We start from the raw sequence: 12,172 nt of genomic DNA, 5'->3' as shown, positions 1-12,172 counted from the left end.
AGAATGAGTTCATTTATATATTCAACCTTATCAACGTCAGTACAAAAACAGACGAGCGTCTTCATCATGAAAATTAGCATTTTCTTCGTATGACAACAGTGCTCTGATTGTGTGGTGCTGCCACCTAGTGGACAATATAGTTCATAGTAGTTGGGTATGTTTAGTGAGCCTCAACACCCTCAGAAGGCCAATCTTTGTCTGTCTCTCATCATGGTATCAGACATGTACAGTGGTGCAACAACCAGCAGGGTTCACCTAACTGAGTAAACTTGAGTTTGTCTAATCTGTGCAGGTTTAATGTGGTTGGTGAGGTTTGAGGGTTTGGGGTGGAGGAGTGTCTGATTACTAACTCCAGAGGTTGGTTGGCAAGAGGCAAGGTGTCACCTGGATAGTGCATCAGGCCATTACAAGGGAACACAGAGACAATGGGGGAAATAACCATCAACCATAAGCTGAAGACAACATTCATATTTTTGGGCTTTGAAGGGAAGCTGGAATATCCAGACAGAACTCAAACAAACAAGTTGAAAAAACGCTAACTATATGCAGGAATCACCACGGCCAGGATGTGTGACCCAAAACTTTCTGCTGTAAGGCAGCAGTGTAAACAACTGCACCAATGTTCAATCCTATTAGTAAAGATGCTTCACAGTACATTATCACCAAAATTCTAAAGCTCTGAAATTTGCAAAGCAGGTATGTGTCAGTTTTAAAATAATAAAGAAAAGGAAATTCATATTGAGTACAATTCTATATAAAATGAATGGAAGCCATCCATTTTATCATCATCCATTCAGTCCCTTGTCCCATAGAGGAGTCAGGAGGGTTGCTGGTGCCTATCTCCAGTGGGGTTCACCCTGGACAGGTCGCCAGTCTGTCGCAGGGCAACACAGAGACATACAAAACACACAACCATTCACACACACACACACTCACACTTAGGGAGAATTTAGAGAGACCAATTAACCTGACAGTCATGTTTTTGGACTGTGGGAGGAAGCCGGAGAACCCGGAGAGAACCCACCATGCACAGGGAGAACATGCAAACTCCATGCAGAAAGACCCCGGGCCGGGAATCAAACCCAGGACCTTCTTGCTGCAAGGCAAGAAAGTCCTTACCAACTGCGCCACTGTGCAGCCCGTATGAATGGAAGCAACTCAACTTATTCTATGTTCTGTGGAGTGTACCACTAGAACATGAAACATGTGAGCACCAATTGGGTTTTACATTTTCTTAACCAAACTGTGTAATTCTATGTCCAAAGAGCTTGTAACCCTGAAGAACCCTCTGGTTTAATAAGACTGGAAATCAATGAAGAATGGACAATAAACCCATCTGGTTAATTTTGGCACTGACAGCTCATTAATCATTTTAGCCAAATGAAATGCTTGCCATCATTAAGATGCAGCTCCCAAAGAAAGCAGTAACGTAATTATTGGTTGTGTTGCCCTTGCTGGTAACAACCATCAAGAGTTTGTGAATACTTAGTAGCTTGATGAGTTAAAACATTTAAGTGTAACCAAAAAAAGAGAACAGATTAATTCTGTGAGAGTGCAACTATGTTTTTCAAAGCAATATGGCCTAGACACAACTTTAGAATAAATCGTTCTTATCATCTCACATGCTCTCCAGTTCAACCCGAGGAGGTGTTCCCAAAGTGCAATGGGGAGAGGAGAGGGCGAGGTTCACTACTTTGAACACATGAATACATGAGCAAATAGTCCAACAGTTTAGGAAAAAATCCTTAATATACAATTGCAAGAAATGTAGAAATTTTATCATCTACAGTCCATAATATGACCAAAAGATTCAGAAAATCTGGAGATATTTCTTCAAGTAAGCACTAAGGCCAAAATTCAACATTGAACTGTTGTTACCTTTGACCCTTCAGGTGGCAATACACCCAAAAAAAAAAATAATTCAAAATAGCTGCATCTACAAGTTAGAACTCTACAATGCAAAGCAAAAGCCATACATCAACATCCGAGATGGACATGTGAAAGTTATAGTGCTTTGTTTGCTTTGGCAAATATACCAAGTTTGCCACCTGGCTACGCTCCCTAAACATGATCAAAAACATGGTTTTGATAACTTCAAATGTGAAAAATGGCCAAAATTTGTCCTTTGGCCCTGAATGGCCACATCCATGTATATTTTAGGGGATACCTCTAAGAGACTTTTGTCTTGATTTGGGCCGGGGCGGGAGGGCGGTTTACTTAAATACCAAGTTTCAGATCTTTACGATGCATCGTTTGTCCTATCTCACGTTAAGGGGCGCTGCAGATCCTTTGAGATGGTTGCTGTCTCCAACTTGCCCACTGGGTGTCAGTAAATCACTGCTCCCTGAAGACATGAGGGTCAGTCAGTCTAGAAGATTTCCAGAAATTTTCTTTAGATGACGCGGTTAGTGACTATGAAGGTTATGAGTCATCCGTTCCTGGCTGTAGCCCCTCCGCCTGCTGCTCAGACTGATGGTAGTAACAACCTTTTCAGCAAGTCAATGCTCTTCTTAGGCCTTCTAATGAGCCGTCATTTGTTCCAGGTGTGTTAAATCAGAGCTAAAACATGCAGGATGCCGGCCCTGGTGGACCCACTTTGGGCACCACGGATCTAAATGATTCATATATAAATGTAGGTATTTAGTACACAAAATAGCACAATAATTCATGAAATGCCATCACAAAGTGTTATTCAATTCAGAAGTAGAAAGAAAATTATACATGACTCAAAACATTTTTTAAAAATAAAAAACTGAAAAGTAAAGTATTCAGCCACCACTTCTCTGAGTGCAGTCAATTTCCTTCAGATGTTTCCTGGTAACTGGTTATGACTAAACAGAGTCCAGGTGTGTGTGATCTTATGTCAGTAAAAATCCAGCTGCTCTGTGATGCTTCAGAGGTTCAGAGAATATTGGGGACAAAACAGCATCATGATGTCCCAGGAACACAGCTGACAGTGAGGAGCTGTGGAGAAATTTAAAACAGACTTACGCTAAAAAAAGATTTCACAAGTTTTTAACATCTCACTGTTCAAAAATATCATCTGGAAATGGAAAGAGTCTGGCGCAATTGTAAACCTACAAGTCATGAAGAAAGTATGTTAATAAGTAGATTGAAAAGCTCTCCACATTCTTCTGAATGTTCCATCAATATGACCGAGTTCCATCTTTTTTTCCAATGTTAAAAAACAGAGATTACAATGTACTGCACCTGCATCTAATCTTCTGTTGATATTAGCAGGATATTCTATTTTTGTTCTTTTATGACTTCACATTTGGGTTTAAAGAACTGAAGGATTTTTGTTTCCACATTACTGAGTCTGGAGCATGTTCTTTTCAAAATATCTTCTACAGATAAGCTCCAGAGTGGAGAAGCAGTGTTTGTGTTCATTCTGTGTCAGTGTAAAATGCCTGTCAGTGCAAACCTCATGTTATGACTGCATGTCCTTCTGATTGGCAGCTTCTCTGCTCTTCCAGCCGCTGATCACAGAACATAAAGTCAAGCAGATTCTGTCCACAACAGATGGAGGAATGGGAAGCCATTAAGAACCCCAAATGAGCACTGCAGGGTCAATTCAAAGATGTTAAGGTCAGCTTTAAACAATGCAAATAATGGGGTTGTTTTCATTTCATGGGAGCATTCTGCTGCCTTTTTCAGCCATGTTGGGATGGAGGGGGAGTGGTTGATTTCAGATACAGAGCAGAGACTTTATTCTGTTCATGTGGTAATGATTTATTGATGCTGGGACACATAGCACCTTTTCATTTCAGGGATCCACAGCAAGGAGTCTGACAGTGGATGGAGACTCCTGCTGCTTCCTCTCATGTGAACAACAAACAGGAGCATTCAGAGATGGTGAAGTATGAGTGAGCAGTCCCACAGCTGCACAAACGGTTTTAGTCCAAGAGGAAAAATGAAAAAGAGAGCAGAGTGATCACAGTAACGATCCACAGCCCCCTCATTTGAAACTTCCTGTGGCTACAAAAGATTCAGGCTCTATAACAACTCAGCCTACTGACACAAAGCTCTGCTGTATGGCACTGTTTTCAGGCTGTCACAGAATCAGCTTTATCATGAGAACTTTTACAAATACAAAACAAATGATGACTTTGATATAGTGCTCCAAATTAGACTCAACATAAAATTATGTACATACCAGTAACTTCTTAATATACACAATTTTTTCACATTGTTAGAATTTTGCAAAGTTTATTAAGTACAGCAAACTGACTTGCTAACATCTCCATATGTGCACCATCTCATTAGAAACAATAATAATATTCTTAATGCATATCCTTATTATTAACTGAATTACTAAGTGGAAGAAATCTCTTTTAGCATCTTTCGCTAATCTGAATAATTCTCTTCAGCTACAAGTTTCAGTCGTTTTCCTGGGTTTTCCTAGACATTCAGAGCTGCTTCCCTCCAGAATCCATCTACCAATCGGATACTGACACAGACTGTACAAAAAAATGAAGAACCTTCTTTTTTCCTTAGAGTGTGACATTAAAACCTTTCCTGTTTTGGGTCAGTTAAGGTCACCAAGAATGTTTCAATGCATAAAATACCAGAATAGTGAGAAAGTATAGAAATATATTACCTTTCTTTAAAGTCAGAACTTTACTTATACTGAATTTACTTTGCCTGGGAATTGGAAAGCCCAGACAATGATGCCATAGTTTCATAAGGTTCTCATAGTTTAATTTACAGCATTTAAGTTAAACTGAAGTAATTCACACCTCAAACACCCAGTGAAACCAACAGAAGAGAATTGTGGATCTCATTAAGTCTAGTTCATATGGGTTAGGGTTGCATTTCTTCTCTTAAGAACAATAAAAACCATGCGAATGTCCTGTCATGTAGCAGGTTCTGTGTTCTAGAGATGACTGTGTTTTGATGTGAAATGTGTGGATCAGCTCCACAGCAGAAGAGGAAAGAACTTGTGAACATGTTGGCTAAAGCTGAAAACCACACAATTATCCACAATGAAATGAGCCCTATAGACTCATGGGGTAAAAGTTGTGGGTGCATCTAAACAGGTGTGTGAGAGCAAAGCAGCTAACAAACCTGAAAAAATGATCTCAGACTTCTGGCATTTAATAAATATAACTAATTCTGGTAAACTGTATTGGCCTAAACAGTAACGTTTAATCTGATTTAATGTCAGACTCTGGGGAAAAAAAGGTTCTGTCTTTTTTATACTGTGGATATAAATATGTGGTATCAAGTCTATGTTCACCATTTGGTTTATTACATCTTACAATCTCCTAAGGGTTCACCTGATTTAATTACAAAGAAGAAAAGTAAGACATGGGGGGCAGATATTTAGAATTAGACATTTAGTGTGTTTATGTCCTTCTTCATCTCTTCACAATAAGATGACCTGGAAAAATTGTGGACTATTCTTTTAAAAGGGTTAACTGACTTTTTAACTCATGTGTCTGGACTTAAGTCTTTCTGGAGGGCAAGAGCTACTCCATGTTAGAAGAGAAGGATCATTTTCTACTTTCCTTGTACAGATAATTTCCTCAAATCAGGTCCACAACATCCAGCAGTGGTAGGAATTACAGGGACAGGAGGAAAACACATCCAACTGTTTGCAATAATAAGTAAACACAAAAAAAGAAAATCCAACAGAAAAAACTCTATTGAAGCATTCAGATTGTGATGAAAAGAAATCCTCCAGAGTGGTCCTCAAAACAAGAATACTTGATGTTTTCCAAAAGAAACTCAGCATTATAACAGCATTGCTTGAAATAAAGTGCTCAGTATTTCTATTCATCATTTTCTCCATCCATATTTCTAAATGCCAAACATTTAGAGAATATTCTTACATGACATTCTCCCAGTGTGATGGAAGGGCTTACCAAAGAAATATGTTGAATGGTTTTGTTAAGACTGAAGATGGCAAATGCGTGCAGAAACCTATCTGAATTTGCCAGATGTTAGTTTCTACATTCAGCAGCATTTCTAGGGAACAACGTCTCACTGTTTCCCTGCAAACACATAGAAAACCTTAAGCAGCTGATATGAATCCTCGATATCTGAGCAGCATCTAGGTTTACAGATCTAAGTCCCATCATCATGGTACATATATTTCACTGCTAGGAGGGATTTATAAAGTTAGTATAGATGTGTATAATTGGAGTTATATTTCAGCAGCATAATTTCACAATAAGAAAATCCTCCAGTGTGAGTTCATTTATTCAGTGGAGAAACAAACAGCGAGTCAAAAAATGATTGTTTTTAACAAATTCACTGTAGAGCAACGATTGGTGTCCTGCTATTAATACTATTTGGTAGATCACGTAGAAGACTTAGTTTTCACCTTTAATGCTTCACAAGGCTGGAGCGTTTAGACAGCGACCTTTGACCCTCCCTCTCGGCCCTCCATGATGCTTTCTTCTCTTCAGATCAAGGTTTAGCTCTTGGAAATGAGGTGGCAACTGACACAGGGTATTTTTGCCTGTTGAACCTTTTCTGTGATGCCCGACTTAGAAAAGGTGGATCAAAAATCCAGTGATGAGGTATTACCAGTTTACTGGTAGAGTCCACCAGAGAAACCAGCCCACAGCAACATGGATCCTCAACTAAAACTCGTTGGGCCTCAGGAGTTTTTCCACATATTTAGAATTTGCTTCAATTTAAAACATCTTAGACTGATTAATGCACACAGTCCTAGTTAAAGTCTCAGTAGCGTTCACAAGACTGTACATCTTTATATTTGTGATGGTAGGACCAAATGCTTCAGTTAAATTTACTCTAAAGAGACTATTTTTAGTACCAGTAATTGTGCCACCCATTATTATGTTAAAAAAGTTATTTTTAACAGCAAATAAATGTATTTAAATTAAAAGTAGACTTTTTTTCTAAAATGTCCAGGTTGAGAGCACGCTGTTTCAATAATAGATGGATTTAAATATCTTCACCAGGAGGAACAAGTAATAAGTGACGGTCTGCACATCCCACCTGGATAGGAGGAAGTGAACACAGGTCCACAGCGGCTCTGGAGGAAAAATAAATACTGCACAGTTTGGGGACAGCTGGAGCTTATTGAAGTGGTGTTACTTTAAATTTAGTCTTTCTAGATATCACTGTGCATTCTTGATATTCAACTATCTGGATTGACCAAATCTCAGTTTCGTGCCTTGTCAAGGAAAATACACACAAAAGATCTGCTGAAATTAAAATCTAACAACAGATTTCCCTCTGTTCATTTGAACTTGTTGAATCGTCACATGTCGGCTGATATTCAGCTTCAACTAGTTAATCATGTTAATGACATTTGAACACATTCCTGAATTCACCTTGACATCATTCTCATTTTGACTCATCAACATAACTTAGACTCTTCACTTCAAGACTGTAAACAACAAACTTGTGCTAATATGAGTTAGAATATGGTACACACAAATAGAAGAACAGAAAAAAAGACATGTTCTTTGTATGCATAAGGCTGCTACAGTCACTCTGTGTTTCTGCTTCTTCACACTGTCCTGCTACATGATAATGACTTGGTCAGAGGTAGTAGCCGCTGGCTTGTGAGTCAGGTACTTGAGGTATAGTCTCAGAACTGGCCACCTTGACAGCAGGGGGCGCTGCTCCATTCTCGTTGGGCAAAATACAGCCTCCAGAATAGGAAGTGTCCAGGATGCAGCCTTTCATCTGTATAAATTAAACAGACATGAACCTTCAGGTTAAACTTTAGTGATTGTAGAGAAATGTGTTCACTCTTCACACCATGTCACATTGTTTATCTTTTATATTTCCTTTGATCACATTTACACTCCGTAAAATGAACCTTACATTGTGCTCCTGCCCCAGGGAGTACTCTACCTATGTTGAATAGAAAGTGTTGATGCCAACTGAGGTAGTCTGTTCAGTTCATGCCAAAAGTGCTGCTGTATCTAAAGGCATACTGGGGCCCAGCCACCAGCTGTACAATAATGTTAGTCCAGAGTAGCTCTGTTTTTCATTGTCATACCCATACTGACCAAGACACTGGCAGAAGGTCAATGTATTTCAACATTTATAATATTACTTCTGCTGTTACCGCTACTGATATATTTACAAGTATATATTTACAAGCAGATTAACAAATAAGTGCAATTGGTTTCTCTGTCATACTTCAACAGTAAACAAGAGTGAGGTGGATTGCGATTTTCTTTGCTTATTAATTCTTTGCTCGAAAGAACTAGACTGCACATAATGGTAGAAGGAATTATTAGAGAAAAACTGTTTTAAAAATAATGCAGGTTCTAAATAAGTTACAGACTTTTATTGTTCTTCAGTGCCTTGGCTCAGAAGAAAATAGGGACTGACAGTGTGTTCATAAAACTGTAAGTTTGATGTTGTGCTGCAGTAATGAGTGCAGTTTGTCAGTTTATCATGCTTCTGTTTATATGATGTTAACTGCATAAGTGGCATTCACTAGCATAAAATTGTTTATTGATAACATCTGTGTAGCAGAAATGTTTATTATTGTTGTTTCTGTGTAATAGAGTGTGAAAGTGCCTTCGCTGTAAAGCTGTATGTCGTGTGTTAATTTATAATGTCTGACTTTAAGTTTATAGAACCAGTCTGAAGTAATATGCTTTAGCTTATTAAGCTGTGCAGTGTATCTATGTACAGTTGGAAGTAATGACTTACAATATCACATTTACATTCAGCTTTTCTAACCAAACAGTACATCCAGGTTTCGAAACTACATATGCTGCCATGTAAGTAGCATGAGAGTGGTGGGAATAGACTGGCCTGGATGCAGTCCAGACCTGTCAATAAAAAGGTGTGGCACATTAAAAAGCTCAAAATATGATGGCAGTGACCCCAAGATGTTGAGCAACTGAAGTTATACCTTAAGCAAGAATGGGAAAGTATTCTGCCTACTTCTACAATTAGTATTCGTTCCCAAACACTTATTGAGTGTTGTTAGCAAGAAAAGTGATGTGACAAAGTGGTCCCAACTTATTTGGAACATTTTTATTCATCAAAATAAAAAAGTGAATATTTGCAAACCTGTGATAAAATTTCTCTATTTGAATATTAAATGTACTGTCTTTGGATCAAATTAAATTGAATATAGGTTGAATAAGATTTGAAAATCACTGTGTTCTATTGCTATTGTGTTTTACACAATGTCTCAAATTAATTGAAGGTGTGATAAAAAGAGCAAAAACTTTTTCACTGTGTTAAATGCTCATTCTAAAGAACTGAATGCGTTGCACTAAGGGATTGCTGCTTTTTTTCCCAACTGGTAATTATGACATTTAATGTGAATTATTTCTAAAGTCCAGTAAAGCATTGTACAATAAAATATGACCAGAGTTGTAAACAGTGACAGAGTGGTTCATGGTTTCAGACTGCTGACAGCTTTGCAAAAAAAAAAAAAAAAAAAGAACAGAGTCTGGCTGTCTTGGTGCTAATTCTGTGTATGCTTGTGTTGGTACTGGTGTTGGACTTTTTCTGCTTTGTTGAAAATGACAATGGTCAGCAGAACCACTGGCTGTCTTTTCATGTGTTCATCTTAGTTCTTTGACAATCCACCCGCCAACGTAAGTCTGCTATCAATCTAATTTAAGCTTTCTGTAAACCAATCAGCAATTGACCTACAAGTCCTGTTATCCTCAAGGTTTAATCTTTTTAATCTTTTTGTTATTGTCCACAACGCCTTGCGTGCCAACATTGAACTCAAAAGCAAGCAAAATGAGTATATCAGATGTCTTTGGAAAGTTTCTTTGCGAAGGGGAAACGGCCCAGAGAAGAGACAGGAGAATGGATTTATCTCGGATTCCCACATACCAAACCCGCTCTGCTTAACATGCAGCAACAGGTGTGCTTCAAAACTGCGAGTACAGCAGACAAAAAGTTCAGATCAGGGCATCTACACTATTTATTCTAAGTGGAGTAAAGATGTCAGAAGATCGATCACTTACCTAAGCCTAACCAAAATATTCTCATTGCTGACTGGAGGGTAGTTAAAATATACTTTTTGAACCTTTTGAGCAACTACTTTGAATATCATTGACAAAAAAGTTAGTTGGTTAAAATTTTGACAATAGTATCAAAATATTAGCAGCCTCACCTTACTATTACTTGTGTCGTCGCCAATTTCGGAGCTCATCATTTCACTATGTTCCGGCTGACTGCAGGGTTTTCTAACTCCCACGATCAGCTCCAGGGATGTTTTGGGGAGTGGGCACTGAGTGAAGGGGACAGCGATCTCTCCTTGCTGTTGCTGAAAAGATGAAACTGTGAGCTCACTTCTGTCCTGCTGTCCAACCGTCCCATACAAAACACTTCCACTGACCGTGGAATCCACATTTGGCAGTTCTGCCATTCTGTAATTAGTGCACAAGTCTAAAGAAGTGATTGCATCAGGTTTCTGGCTGTTGTCAGGATAGGGGTCATTACCAGGACTTTCAGTGAAACCCAAATCCTGCCACTGGGGTTTCGTTGTAGACCAGTTGGAGAAGGAGTCACACATTCCATTGAGAGTGGTTGACCTTTGTTGGACATGGCAGTGCTCGGAGAGCTGCTTCTGCTGATAATGTTGGAACTGTTGGTGCATTTGCTGCTGGAGAAACTGCCCATCCAGCTCTGTGGCCTTGTTGCTGAAAACCACATGCTGAGTGTTTGTGTGTTGGAGATGCAATCCTGCACGGATGAGAGTGTCCTGAGCTGTCAAGTGTCCATTGTGGAGGGCTGTATTATGCCCTAGCAGCTCTCCATTAGTCAGCTGGTCACTATGCTGGCTCCAATCATGGCCAAATCTGCCTTTTTGCATGTTGAGGTGCTGCTGCATCTGCTGTGACAGCTGCACAATAGGAGCCTGCCTCACCAGGCAAGGCTTACAGTGAGGAAAATGCATCTGCACATCAGCACCAGATCTAGGATTACGTTCAGATGCCGACACTGTGGTAGGGATCGATGTTGTTGTTCTAGGAAGTGCCTGTCTCCCATGCTCCATGGAAACAGCCCTACCTTCAATACAGTTGTAGATATATGAGAGGATTTCATCATTTGTCAACAGGTCATCCAACGTAGGCACACGGTCAGAATCCATCTCCACCCTGATCATTCGCTCATCCAGGAGCAGCAGCTCCAGGTCCTCAGCACTAAGACCCAGCCCTTCCAAAGCTCCAAACAGCTCACTGTTGGAACAGCTCTCATCCTCTGCATCCACCACACCCTGACCTTCCAGGGTAAGAGAATCCAGGGTAGCTAGTAGTGGGTCAAAGCTGACGCTGGGTTCTGAAATGCCTGGCTCCAAAACACCATTATGAGGCACATGCCAACTCTGGCTCTGCCTTGAAGGTTCAGAGACAGAGAAGTTTATCTGCTCTCCAACAAAACTGCTGTGAAAGGCTGTTTTGGGTTGGCAAACATATACAGACTGGTCCTGACTCATCAGAGCCCCAAGAAGAGAACCAGGATCCAAGCCATCCCTTGCCAGCCTTTCAGCTCGGCTTTTCTTGGACTTGCTGCTGTTTTTCTCCTGGCTTCCATCGATGAAGCCCGCGATGGGGTGGTTGGACTGGTACAGTAAGGCCTCACCTGTGGCAAAGGTAAAGGGGAGATGTATGGAGCGCTTACGCAGATGTTCTCCTCCCTCTTCATCTCTGGGGAAACAGCAAGCAACACTACATGTTAGGGATAATTCTGTGGCTTTTCCAACCAGTGTGTTCAAATAATGCTCATACATTTAAAAGGAACAGTCAGAGCAAATATGTTAAATAAGTATTTTATGGATATCATTTCTTGAATGCACCTTCTGTGTACAACTAGCAACATATAGAGCCAGAAACATACAGAAGTGGCCTCTGGGTGGAGATGATGTAGTCTGGTTTGCCGTTCTTGTACACCAGCCGGGCATTGGCCTGGACCCATTTCCAGCTATTCTCTTTGGTGAGGAGCCTGAACACAGTCAGTCCACTCTCCCCTGTCTTTATCACTAAACACACAAGAACAACCATAATGAGTAAACACACACAAAAAAATCTAAATAACATCACTGAAATATTCTATAAGAATAGCAAAGGTCCAGTCTTCTAGCTTTAGGACTTTTCATGTTTTCAAATGTTCCAGGTTCTTAGAACCTTGGTTTTGGCCACAACTTTCTGATTCTTCATGTGACCAGTGATTAACATTTGCTGTGGTGTTCTAAATCTGCTGG

At 39.9% G+C, this 12,172-nt stretch overlaps 1 protein-coding gene across 1 annotated transcript in view; it reads right to left on the bottom strand.

The window, feature by feature from the left end:
* Positions 1-3,719: 3,719 nt before the first annotated feature.
* LOC122840127 (aryl hydrocarbon receptor-like) overlaps positions 3,720-12,172 on the bottom strand; it is a 30,012-nt gene continuing 21,559 nt past the window's right edge. Inside the window, exons 9-11 of the mRNA XM_044132326.1 lie at positions 11,809-11,950; positions 10,082-11,618; positions 3,720-7,665 (exon numbers count right to left, since the gene is read on the bottom strand). Of these exons, the coding sequence (XP_043988261.1) occupies positions 7,519-7,665; positions 10,082-11,618; positions 11,809-11,950 (1,826 nt within the window). The 3' untranslated portion in view covers positions 3,720-7,518. The remainder of the gene's footprint in view (positions 7,666-10,081; positions 11,619-11,808; positions 11,951-12,172) is intronic.

This window comes from Gambusia affinis, linkage group LG11 (genome assembly GCF_019740435.1).
Source record: "Gambusia affinis linkage group LG11, SWU_Gaff_1.0, whole genome shotgun sequence".
Lineage (NCBI taxonomy): Eukaryota > Metazoa > Chordata > Actinopteri > Cyprinodontiformes > Poeciliidae > Gambusia > Gambusia affinis.
This window is presented reverse-complemented; position numbering and strand designations above follow the sequence as displayed.